This window comes from Hypomesus transpacificus, chromosome 16 (assembly GCF_021917145.1).
Source record: "Hypomesus transpacificus isolate Combined female chromosome 16, fHypTra1, whole genome shotgun sequence".
NCBI lineage: Eukaryota > Metazoa > Chordata > Actinopteri > Osmeriformes > Osmeridae > Hypomesus > Hypomesus transpacificus.
This window is the reverse complement of record NC_061075.1, coordinates 1,052,655-1,065,856: the sequence shown is the minus strand read 5'-3', so window position 1 is coordinate 1,065,856 and position 13,202 is coordinate 1,052,655. Positions and strand designations below refer to the sequence as shown.

The 13,202-nt window shown below is 45.7% G+C and overlaps 1 protein-coding gene across 1 annotated transcript in view; it reads left to right on the top strand.

Moving 5' to 3' along the window:
• The first annotated feature begins 6,351 nt into the window (after nucleotides 1-6,351).
• LOC124478840 (endophilin-A2-like) overlaps nucleotides 6,352-13,202 on the top strand; it is a 7,837-nt gene continuing 986 nt past the window's right edge. Inside the window, exons 1-3 of the mRNA XM_047037306.1 lie at nucleotides 6,352-6,771; nucleotides 12,342-12,410; nucleotides 12,856-13,041. Coding sequence (XP_046893262.1) covers nucleotides 6,727-6,771; nucleotides 12,342-12,410; nucleotides 12,856-13,041 — 300 coding nt within the window. The 5' untranslated portion in view covers nucleotides 6,352-6,726. The remainder of the gene's footprint in view (nucleotides 6,772-12,341; nucleotides 12,411-12,855; nucleotides 13,042-13,202) is intronic.

Below are 13,202 nucleotides of genomic sequence, written 5' to 3'. Positions count from 1 at the left end.
GGGACTTGGTGGTGTGTGTGTGTGTGGGGGGGGGGGGGGGGGGGCACTTGAGTTTGTGTCAAGTTAGTGTGTGTGAGATAGAAAGATAGTCAGTAAAGAATTGATTTTACAAAAGCAAAAAAAATTACACGATACAGCACGCACAGCATTAGGCCTGCATGAAATTGTGTCGGTCAGTACGCACTATTTGAGCCAGCCCTTGCTGCACTCTTTACGGTAATTGTGCATAATACCGTTGCGTTGGTATATTTAGCGTACAGATTGACCAATCATTCTGCACAACAATATAACATATAGGCTAGGCTTGGGCTACAAAACAGTGGCACGGCGGCCGGAAGACAATCAGTGGGCACGGCGGCCGAAAGGTTTTTTAAATAACATGGCCTACCTTTGATGATCTTCTCTTGAAAACGAAGTCCATTCTTTTGTCTTTTTGTATGAATTGGTTGATGGCTGGGTCATTAAAGTACTACAGATTGACCAATCATTCTGCACAACAATATAACATATAGGCTAGGCTTGAGTGGCACAGCGGCCGGAAGAAAATCATTTGGCACGGCGGCCGAAAGGTTTTTAAATAACACGGCCTACCTTTGATGATCTTCTCTTGAAAACGAAGTCCATTCTTTTGTCTTTTTGGATGAATTGGTTGATGGCTGGGTCATTAAAGCAGAATTGTCAAGAGAGGAGGCATGAGATCATGATTGTTGTTGGACAGCTTTGGTGGGACTTGGTGGTGTGTGTGTGTGTGGGGGGGGGGGGGGGCACTTGAGTTTGTGTCAAGTTAGTGTGTGTGAGATAGAAAGATAGTCAGTAAAGAATTGATTTTACAAAAGCAAAAAAAATTACACGATACAGCACGCACAGCATTAGGCCTGCATGAAATTGTGTCGGTCAGTACGCACTATTTGAGCCAGCCCTTGCTGCACTCTTTACGGTAATTGTGCATAATACCGTTGCGTTGGTATATTTAGCGTACAGATTGACCAATCATTCTGCACAACAATATAACATATAGGCTAGGCTTGAGTGGCACAGCGGCCGTTAGAAAATCACTTGGCACGGCGGCCGAAAGGTTTTTAAATAACATGGCCTACCTTTGATGATCTTCTCTTGAAAACGAAGTCCATTCTTTTGCCTTTTTGGATGAATTGGTTGATGGCTGGGTCATCAGAGCAGAATTGTCAAGAGAGGAGGCATGAGATCATGATTGTTGTTGGACAGCTTTGGTGGGACTTGGTGGTGTGTGTGTGTGTGTGTGTGTGTGTGTGTGTGGGGGGGGGGGGGGGGGGGCACTTGAGTTTGTGTCAAGTTAGTGTGTGTGAGATAGAAAGATAGTCAGTAAAGAATTGATTTTACAAAAGCAAAAAAAATTACACAATACAGCACGCACAGCATTAGGCCTGCATGAAATTGTGTTGGTCAGTACGCACTATTTGAGCCAGCCCTTGCTGCACTCTTTACGGTAATTGTGCATAATACCGTTGCGTTGGTATATTTAGCGTACAGATTGACCAATCATTCTGCACAACAATATAACATATAGGCTAGGCTTGGGCTACAAAACAGTGGCACGGCGGCCGGAAGAAAATCAGTGGGCACGGCGGCCGAAAGGTTTTTAAATAACATGGCCTACCTTTGATGATCTTCTCTTGAAAACGAAGTCCATTCTTTTGTCTTTTTGGATGAATTGGTTGATGGCTGGGTCATTAAAGCAGAATTGTCAAGAGAGGAGGCATGAGATCATGATTGTTGTTGGACAGCTTTAGTGGGACTTGGTGGTGTGTGTGTGTGTGTGGGGGGGGGGCACTTGAGTTTGTGTCAAGTTAGTGTGTGTGAGATAGAAAAATAAGCAGTCAAGAATTTATTTTACAAAAGCAACAAAACAAAAAACGATACAGTGCGCACAGCATTAGGCCTGCATGAAATTGTGTCGGTCAGTACGCACTATTTGAGCCAGCCCTTGCTGCACTCTTTACGGTAATTGTGCATAATACCGTTGCGTTGGTATATTTAGCCTACAGATTGACCAATCATTCTGCACAACAATATAACATATAGGCTAGGCTTGAGTGGCACGGCGGCCGGAAGAAAATCAGTTGGCACGGCGGCCGAAAGGTTTTTAAATAACATGGCCTACCTTTGATGATCTTCTCTTGAAAACGAAGTCCATTCTTTTGTCTTTTTGGATGAAATGGTTGATGGCTGGGTCATTAAAGTACTACAGATTGACCAATCATTCTACACAACAATATAACATATAGGCTAGGCTTGAGTGGCACGGCGGCCGGAAGAAAATCATTTGGCACGGCGGCCGAAAGGTTTTTAAATAACACGGCCTACCTTTGATGATCTTCTCTTGAAAACGAAGTCCATTCTTTTGTCTTTTTGGATGAATTGGTTGATGGCTGGGTCATTAAAGCAGAATTGTCAAGAGAGGAGGCATGAGATCTTGATTGTTGTTGGATAGCTTTGGTGGGACTTGGTGGTGTGTGTGTGTGTGGGGGGGGGGGGGGGGGGGCACTTGAGTTTGTGTCAAGTTAGTGTGTGTGAGATAGAAAGATAGTCAGTAAAGAATTGATTTTACAAAAGCAAAAAAAATTACACGATACAGCGCGCACAGCATTAGGCCTGCATGAAATTGTGTCGGTCAGTACGCACTATTTGAGCCAGCCCTTGCTGCACTCTTTACGGTAATTGTGCATAATACCGTTGCGTTGGTATATTTAGCCTACAGATTGACCAATCATTCTGCACAACAATATAACATATAGGCTAGGCTTGAGTGGCACGGCGGCCGGAAGAAAATCAGTTGGCACGGCGGCCGAAAGGTTTTAAAATAACATGGCCTACCTTTGATGATCTTCTCTTGAAAACGAAGTCCATTCTTTTGTCTTTTTAGATGAATTGGTTGATGGCTGGGTCATTAAAGCAGAATTGTCAAGAGAGGAGGCATGAGATCTTGATTGTTGTTGGACAGCTTTGGTGGGACTTGGTGGTGTGTGTGTGTGTGTGTGGGGGGGGGGGGGGGGCACTTGAGTTTGTGTCAAGTTAGTGTGTGTGAGATAGAAAGATAGTCAGTAAAGAATTGATTTTACAAAAGCAAAAAAAATTACACAATACAGCACGCACAGCATTAGGCCTGCATGAAATTGTGTTGGTCAGTACGCACTATTTGAGCCAGCCCTTGCTGCACTCTTTACGGTAATTGTGCATAATACCGTTGCGTTGGTATATTTAGCGTACAGATTGACCAATCATTCTGCACAACAATATAACATATAGGCTAGGCTTGGGCTACAAAACAGTGGCACGGCGGCCGGAAGAAAATCAGTGGGCACGGCGGCCGAAAGGTTTTTAAATAACATGGCCTACCTTTGATGATCTTCTCTTGAAAACGAAGTCCATTCTTTTGTCTTTTTGGATGAAATGGTTGATGGCTGGGTCATTAAAGTACTACAGATTGACCAATCATTCTACACAACAATATAACATATAGGCTAGGCTTGAGTGGCACGGCGGCCGGAAGAAAATCATTTGGCACGGCGGCCGAAAGGTTTTTAAATAACACGGCCTACCTTTGATGATCTTCTCTTGAAAACGAAGTCCATTCTTTTGTCTTTTTGGATGAATTGGTTGATGGCTGGGTCATTAAAGCAGAATTGTCAAGAGAGGAGGCATGAGATCATGATTGTTGTTGGACAGCTTTGGTGGGACTTGGTGGTGTGTGTGTGTGTGGGGGGGGGGGGGCACTTGAGTTTGTGTCAAGTTAGTGTGTGTGAGATAGAAAGATAGTCAGTAAAGAATTGATTTTACAAAAGCAAAAAAAATTACACAATACAGCACGCACAGCATTAGGCCTGCATGAAATTGTGTTGGTCAGTACGCACTATTTGAGCCAGCCCTTGCTGCACTCTTTACGGTAATTGTGCATAATACCGTTGCGTTGGTATATTTAGCGTACAGATTGACCAATCATTCTGCACAACAATATAACATATAGGCTAGGCTTGAGTGGCACGGCGGCCGGAAGAAAATCAGTTGGCACGGCGGCCGAAAGGTTTTTAAATAACATGGCCTACCTTTGATGATCTTCTCTTGAAAACGAAGTCCATTCTTCTGTCTTTTTAGATGAATTGGTTGATGGCTGGGTCATTAAAGCAGAATTGTCAAGAGAGGAGGCATGAGATCATGATTGTTGTTGGACAGCTTTGGTGGGACTTGGTGGTGTGTGTGTGTGTGTCTGTGGGGGGGGGGGGGGGGGGGGCAGTAAAGAATTGATTTTACAAAAGCACAAATCTACTTTGGGTGGACTTGAGATAACCTGACAAAGTTTGCTAAGGAAGCTTTGAGTACAGGTCAGATGAATAGGGAATAAAGAAACAACGACACAGCTTTCTCTGTTATAACATCCGTTGCATCAGATGCACAAAGCAGTAGAGAACCGTGACTCTTGAACCTTGGCCCTCTTACCCCAATTACTCGTCAGAAAACAAACACGATACAGCGCGCACAGCATTAGGCCCACAAAATTGTGTTGCTCATTACCAGGCCCCAACCTAATACGTGGGCGCAGAATTCCGACAAAACCCGAAAAAACTTTGTTTTCTTTCAATACCTGGCAACATTTAATTGACCATATTCGGTGTCAAACTGTTGTGGAACATCTTTGGCCGCGGCCGTAAAGTTTTTAAATGACATGGCCTCGCTGCCTACCTTTGATCTTTGAACAAACAAAGTCCATTATCCTGTCCTTGTGGAAATAATTGGTTGATGGCTGGGTCATGCACCTTTTAATTTAAAATGTCCTCCTAAAATGTCCTGTAATTGTTCATGTCCTACTTGCGGCTTCCATTGTGAAGTAACATTAGAGTTTGCTCGTTTATCAGCTTCAAACAGGGCTGACCATTTATTTATTTTATCTTGGAGTTTTCTGAAAACTCCAACGAGACGACATTTCACGTGTGTTTGCACCCTCCCGCCCCTTCCATTACTGTTCACAACGTTGGGAGTATGGAAGCAAATCGTGACCAAAATTAAAATGAAAATGCATTTCCAGAAAAGCTTTTTCATTTTAAGAAAGTGGCTGCATTATTTGACTCATAAATTAAATTAGTAATCAATCATCCTATTTTCATTTTTTTTTCTTCTTCAAGAGTGCTCAATCTTTCACTTAATTAAAATGAAAAAGAAATACACATTTGAGATTTAATTTTCAAAATACGCCCCAGCAAATAGATACCAACATTCAATTTGAAATGTAGCTAAAATTTGAAAATTAAAATGCATTTAAGACTGCTCACATGTTATGCCATAATCAAAAAGAAAACAAATCAGGCCGATTGGTCCCCTATCTCTGGAACGATCTAAGGGCTGCCACACGTGAAATGTGGTCTCTCTGGGGGGGGGGGGGCAGTAATATTGGTGTCTAAAAATGTGTTTATGAAGTTTGTACCATATAGGCCAGGGGTCCTCAAACTTTTTTCTGTGAGGGCCAGATCATTTTTCCTTTCTTTAATGTAGGGCCGGGTCGGTCTGTAACAGAAAATTACATAGGCCGGAGTGACTAACAGTATTGTGGAGATTTTGTTATAATTTAAAATGTATTTATTATGCTAGAATAGTCTATTATTTTGTTATGCACTGTATATCCGTACATATCAAGGGATATATAGCCTATTAAAAGATATGTATATATATATATAATTAATACTATCTATGACCCAGTAAAATCACATGACCCAGTAGAATCACATGACCCAGTAGAAGTGGGAGTCGGACTAGTAATCTGAAGGTTGCCGGATCGATTCCCCGCCAAGCCAAATGACGTTGTGTCCTTGGGCAAGGCACTTCACCCTACTTGCCTCACATTGTAAGTCGCTCTGGATAAGAGCGTCTGCTAAATGACTAAATGTAAATGTGGAATCACATGAATGTTCACATACTGTTCAATCATGCACTGTAACTATCATTTGTATATGCCTTGCGTATAAGTGAGTTACTCAATTGTATGTGAAAGTTTACAATCCATTGTTAATCAACAAAGAATACAATTAGGACACAGAAGTTGACTTGTTCATTAAAATATAGACAGGTCCCGAAGAAAGGCCCCCGATATGTCCCAAATTTTGCCCCACCACTTTTGGACCTGTGGTACCACCTCTGCCCATGGGCCCAGATTGTTGTCGCGATGCGCTTTACTGAGCCGGTGGAAATCATTGTAGAGTAACATTGCCATCGAGTGGTCCATGATGAACTATTCAGTTAATGAAATCGGACATTTCCATAGATCGACGGTAGAGGGTGCTATGCCACAGTCTTTTGGTGTCCCATCGCGAAGTTAGGAATGTACAACGATGGAATGTCTTGGGGGTGTTTATATAAAGGGAGTTGGCGCAGATTTACAAATATGTGCATCGAGCAATTATATATCCTGGAGGTATACCCTGTAGTTTGAGATCTGTCGCTGAGTCTGTTAGACTTGTAGATCTTGTCCGTCGTACGCACTCCGCTCTAGTCACGCTTGTGAATCTGAAGAACCCCCTGGTAGACGTGGTCACCCAACAATCAGTTGGCGTGTCCCGACACGGCTGCCAGAGAGCTGTGGAGTGGTCCTATGATTTCTTATCAACGGCTTCTCATTGCTTGCCAACAAGAAACTGCAAGTGGATTGACTGTCTTTAACGATTTTTTTAAGGCCAAAGTGGAAGACTGTCCGCCTCTAAGATGTCTGTAGCGGGCTTCAAGAAGCAGTTTTATAAAGCCAGCCAGGTTAGTGGAAAACTTTCCTCCTACTTCAACGTTAGCTAGCTCTAGCACAACAGTCAGCTCGCTTTGTATGTAGCTCGAGCTAGCCAGTGTAGATAATGTTAGCTTAGCTAACCTTTCTTGTATTCTTCATTTTAATTAATTTAACATACTTATTAGTATGTTTCTACCGATTTAAATGCATATAACAGTTGTGTAGTTAGCTGAGTACCATTTTATTTCGGCAAAGTTTTAAACATATGATGAGATGAACTTTGAGTCGCTAGCTTGGTAGTTAAAGTTTTTGTGATTTTAGCAAAGTAGCTCTAGCTCTACTAGCTTCCTAGCTGAATTTCATTGATAACACTGTGGTATCTTAGCAACTGTATCAGACCTTTACGGTGCGTGTTGACAGACAGCTGTCACTCAACCAGGCACTTGTACGTCACTTCAGGGTATGCAAAGTTATTGTTAACAGATGTCCTATAACCTGCCTTAAGGAGACGTATTCTCTCCAATCGTGAACTATAAAGCATATTAGTACAACATGATGTAATTGAACAGTTATTAGGTGTTACTGACTGTTGCTGTTGTAAAATATGGTAATGTTCGTTAATAGCTGACAACTTGAGACGTTGATATGATTCATTTTTGTCAGCATAAATCTGATCTCACTACCAGTTGATGATTCAGAGACTTTTGAGTCAGCGTCCTCTCTTCCTGTTCCTGCTGAGATCAGCAGGAAAGACATTTGGTTTCTCCCCCAACTTCCTGTGTAGTTCCCAGTAGGGAAGACAAAGGGAGAGAAAAAGGTTACGGGAGTATGTCTGGAGGGGAAATCTGCAAGATTTAGAGGCCACACTGCTGTGTGTGTGTGTGTGTTTCTGTGTGTTGCGGACAGCTAGATGAACAAGGTAGCTCTCCCTTAATTGGTCTGCAATGCAGTTTCTCAGCTCTTGCCAGGGCATGAGTCAATAGTGCTTTACACCAGCAAGAAAAATCCTGTCCCCTTCGAAAGCAGGACTGACACAGTGTAGCTCCTCGTTGGGATCCTAGCACAGACTGGTACAGGTGCCAGTTGAACTCTCATGGTTTGTGACAATTAGTATTCTGTTGCTGGCCTAATTGCAGGAGCGGGTAAGATAATGCGTGCAGCTGTAGCTCTGTGTTCTTGTGGAATGCAGGAAGTTTCAGAACGGACATCTGAAGAATGCTTTCCTCGACCACACACACACCCTCGCTTACAGTAACTGTCCCTGTTTTCTCTTCCCTCGTCTGCGTCCGACATTGAATCTAATCACGCTGCCTTTTCTCTTGATTGACCTCTCCTTTACTCCACATTCACACACCCCGTCAGTTACATTTAGCAGACGCTCTTATCCAGAGCGACTTACATTAAGTACAGGGACATTCCCCCCGAGACAAGTAGGGTGAAGTGCCTTGCCCAAGGACACAACATAATTTGACACGGCGGGGAATCGATCCGGTAACCTTCTGATTACTAGCCCGACTCCCTCACCGCTCAGCCATCTGACTCCAACATATGACTCTGTCATATCGCACGACTAAGACAAGCCGTACTCCTCCAGTGTTTTTGGTGCAGATTCATACTGAGAAGTGAGTGTGGGAGAACCAGGAAATGGTTGCTCAGTGGTCAGAGATAGGGCTCAGCAGAGGGTTAGCGTTAGGGCTCTGCAGAGGGTTGATTTCTGTCTCTCAGCCAGGGGCAGCTACTCTGAAGAGATCATATCTCACTGGAAAGGTTAAGCTAACATTACTGAACAGTTGCACCTCTTCTTGCCCACTCTTCCAACTGCACACAGACAGACACACGGACCTCACAGCTTGTCACTAGGCCATTGAGCCTAGTAGTTGATTCGGACTGCTAATGGTGTGCCACTATTTGACAGTGGGATATATATCAGCTGGTCTATGTAGGGTTACAGAGTACCTTACGACTGTGTATCTAGGCTACCAGATTCAAAATGTATAGCAGGTCGGAGGTCTGTGGCCTGTAGGGTTGTGTTTGTGTGTGTCACAGAGAGAGAGAAAGAGATGACAAGAGAGTGTGAGTGACTGTGTGTGGGAGAGAAATTATAAGCAATTGTGTGTGTGTGTGTGTGTTAGGGAGCGAATGTGAGAGAGAGTGCGTGCTTGTGCGTGTTATCTAGGGCGGTTTGGTATGTATGCCAGGACACTCCTGCTCCCTGGCATCATGTCCTCCATTGTTGAGGAGCTTGTTGATGCGACTGACTCACCAACACACCGTCCCCTCTCCCAATCACCAAACAAATCCCACCATTCTCTGCCTCCCAATCACTTCTCACGCCGTTTCCAATCTCACCGGGCTATTTTCCCTTTCTCGCTCGTTCTGTTAGTGGAGCTGCCAGCTACTGTAGCAGATACTAATGTGGCCTTGTGTGGCAGTCTCGTCTCCTCTGCAATGCTGATATGAGAACCATATCTGCCAACTGAGAATCCAAACAAAGCCATATTGTGTGGAGCGATTCTTCACCTCCAGATGTTTCCAGCCGTTGGCCCTCTTGTCTACTACTCATAGTCAGACGGGAAGGCCTAAAGTATCTCCTATATGCTTTATAGTTTGTGTCTTGGAATAGACTCTAAACTGATGTTAGGAAAACCTAACCTTTTTCCATGCTGTGCCGTATTCGCGTGCGAGATAAAGGTGAACACACGGCGGCCCTTGTTCACATAAAAGACTTTGATGGGAGATATTTACATGAGTCCCCTCTCTCTGTGTCTTGTATACCTGCGGTGTTCCTGGTTATCCATTCATAACCAGGTTTACATAACATTTACATTTAGTCATTTAGCAGAAGCTCTTATCCAGAGCGACTTACAGTAAGTACAGGGACATTCCCCCAAGGCAAGTAGGGTGAAGTGCCTTGACCAAGGACTCAACGTCGTTTTGCGCGGCCGGGAATCGAATCGGCGACCTTTTGATTACTAGCCCGATTCTCTAACCGCTCAGCCACCTGACTCCCTAACAAGTGGGGGAGGAGAGGCGAAGCCAGCACGTGGAAGTGACATCAACCTCAGACAGTACAGACGTACAGAAGTACAGTTCAGACGAAACAGTACATCATCTTCCAGGACCCAGCAGCAGTTAGTCGCCTCTCCTCTCTCTCGCTCTGCCGTGTCACAGAGGCCTGGTGAGAAGCTAGCGCTCTCTGGTCTGGTGCGAGTTAGCAGCCGTGCCCATTTCCTGGTTCACATGCTGCAGTCATTAGACCAGGCCTGATGTGCTGCTGTGTCTGGGGTCCTCAGGGCCCCCGTGGGGGGCGGGGCCTCCGTGGGGGGCGGGGCCTCATTAGAGGTCTGGGTATCCAGAGCATGGCAGACCACAAGCCCCACAGTAACACAGAGGACACAGGTGGGGCCATGTAGAGACTGTGCTAAGCCTCGCGACAACATTGTATTTCAGGTAGATCTGGTGTTTTACCCAGCACAGATATACAATAGGTGTGTACACCTCTTCAAATGGAAGAGGACTTTAGTCCATCTAGACTTGTTATTGAACCGCGAAGCAGTGCTGGCTTGTCTGTCTGTCTGTCAGTCGGTCCTCGTGATCTGATCCCAGTTCCCCAGGGCAGAGAAAAGCTATCATGTGCTTCTCACCACGGTTCATGGCTGTATCTTAAAGGTTGTTGACCTATCTGACATGCTACGCTTTTATAAATAGAGCCTGCTGAGGGATGTGCACTCACTAGTCATCACGATAAGGCCTCTTCACTTTGCAATGCCCACGTCTTTAACATGTTTTATAAAAGGAAGTTTGCAAAGCATAAAAAGTAAGGCTTGTGTTTTGCCTGAGGAAAGTGGTGAGACCCTCATGAATCACCCCACCCATCTAGTCAGAGCGAGACGCTAGAGTTTATTTCCTGTTGAGCATAGTTCAGCCTGGGGAACAGCCCTCCATAGAGATAGCCCTCCAAATAGCCCAGACCAAGAGATAGCCCAGACCAAGAGATAGCCCTCCATATAGCCCAGACCAAGAGATAGCCCAGACCAAGAGATAGCCCTCCATATAGCCCAGACCAGGAGATAGGCCAGGACAGGACAAAGGATGGACTGAACCAGTCTGGACAGCAGGGCAGCAAGCTGAAGTCAGAGCATGTAGAATCGGCCATGTTGGGTCCAGGCTAGACCTTAAAGCCCTACAACTGGGAGAAAAAACTTGCTGAGTTTGTCTGTAAAAGCTTGCTCATAAACCAAGCATGTATGCTTCCAATTAAGCATAGCCTGCGTCATCTAGAAAAACATTATGAGCAAATCAGTTGTCTCTGTTTAAAAAGAGGACTTTAAACATTTCCAGAATATTGCCTGTAGAGTGTAGCCAGGCTTGTTCCGTTTGGGACGGATACAAGCCTGCAACAGGACACGGGACAGCCGAGGGGTTGCGTAACACCTCCATATGTGTGCTGTTATGCCCTGCAGTCTGTATTGCTCCCGACAGAACCAGTGTCCCATCCTAAAACCCTCCCATGTCTCGTCTTTAAGCACACACTGTCAGAGAGCCTCCCTTCCTATACTATTATAGTAATAATAATAATACTATTGATTTGTAGTTTTTGAGGGGCTCCTTTGTCCTGTGTGACTGTGTGCTCTGTGAGGGCCTTTGGAGTAACGTTTGAAAAGACCCCCTCTCCTTGATGAAGACATGACACTGTAGTGTCATCTGGAAGCATGTGCTGTCTCGTAGCAGGCAGGGTTAGCTGAGTGCGCAGACTGCACCGCGGAGAGTTAGCTGGAGGAAGCTTTAGGACTGAATGTACAGCAGGAGAGAGAGAGGGGGAGGGAGAGAGAGAGAGAGTGAGAGAGAGAGAGAGGGGGGGGAGAGAGAGAGGGAGGGAGAGATAGGGGGAGAGAGGGAGAGAGGGGGAGGGAGGGAGAGAGGGAGGGAGGGAGAGACAGGGAGAGGAAACACTGGGAGAAGGAGAGGAGGAGGGAGAGTGCAGGAGAGGGGGAGGGGTGAATGTGTTTACCGTGTGTGTGCGTGTGTGTGTGTGTGTCGGGGTCTCAGTGGGAGGAGTTTGCTGTAAAGCAGAGGAGGCGTGTCAAGGTGTTTCAGGAGAGCGAAGACACGACTTGTATCCCTTCCAGGCTGTGGGAGTTAACAGACAGGGTCTATATGCAAATCAAATGGGATTTGGTCTGAAGCCATGGAGAGAGGACAGTTGGCATTCACTACTTTGAGAAATGACATTTGATAATATGGATAGGGCTGATGAGAGTGTGGCTAGTGCTGTTTCTGCTCCTCTGTAACAGGAGCCTGCACACAACTGTCTCCTACTTTCTCCTTTCAACATCCGCTCTCTCTCTGCCTCTGTTCTCTGTGAATCTCTCTCTAACTGTTTCTCTCTCTTTTATTTATGTCTCTTTAATCTCTCTCTCCCATCCCCCTCCCCCCCCCCCCCTCTCTCTCTTTCTCCCTATCTCACTCCTCAATCTGGTGTCTCTCTGTTTCGCTCTTTCTCTCGCTCTCATCTCTCCCTTTCTCTCTCTCTCTCTCTCTCATCCCTCTCTCCCTTATCTCTCTCTTATCTCTCTCTTATCTCTCTCCCTCCCTCCAGATGGTCAGTGAGAAGGTGGGGGGGGCTGAGGGGACCAAACTGGACGAGGACTTCAAAGACCTGGAAAGGGTAAGAATGTGTCTGTAGTCCTGTGAACCCAGAACCCCTTCCAGGGCTGTAATTTACCCGACCTATCCACAAGCCTGGCCTGGCCATGCCCACCAGCAGCAGGAAGCCTCTCTCATTGGTTTCTTCTACCCTAAGAGCCTCTCTCATTGGTCTCTTCTACCCTAGGATGGGAACTACCGACGTTTGTTGTTGTGAAGCCAGTATATCAGTAAGAAGACGTGGCTGCGCTATGTAGTCGACAGCTAGCATTGCGGCGCTAGGCTACGTTACCCCCTGCATGCTAGTATGCAGTCAGGGCTTGCCAGCCAGTCAGCTGTGTCGTGTCAGAGATACAGAAGTTATAAATGACTACCACCTTTGTTCAAAGGCAGTGTGCTAGTTGTGGGTATGTAGCGACAGTGATGGTGACAGTGATAGTGACTCTGGTTCTTTTTCTGTGGTGCAGAAGGTAGATGTGACCAGTAAAGCCGTGGTGGAAGTCATCTCCAAAACATCAGAGTACCTGCAGCCCAACCCAGGTGAGACCCACCACCTCCCACTACCTATGATCCTCTCTGGCCGTCTGCCGTGGGTACCGGTAGGACACACCCCCTACAGTGAGGGGAGCACACATGTGAAGGATTTATGTCAGGTCCACACATATTGCAGAAATGTGGTACAAATATATATCTCCCTTTACCTCTTCCCCCACTCCTCTCTCCTCCCCTTTCGCTCTCTCCTTCCTCCTACCCCCCCCCCCACTCCTCTCTCTCCTCTCCTTCTCTCCCCCTACCTCTCCCCCCACTCCTCCCC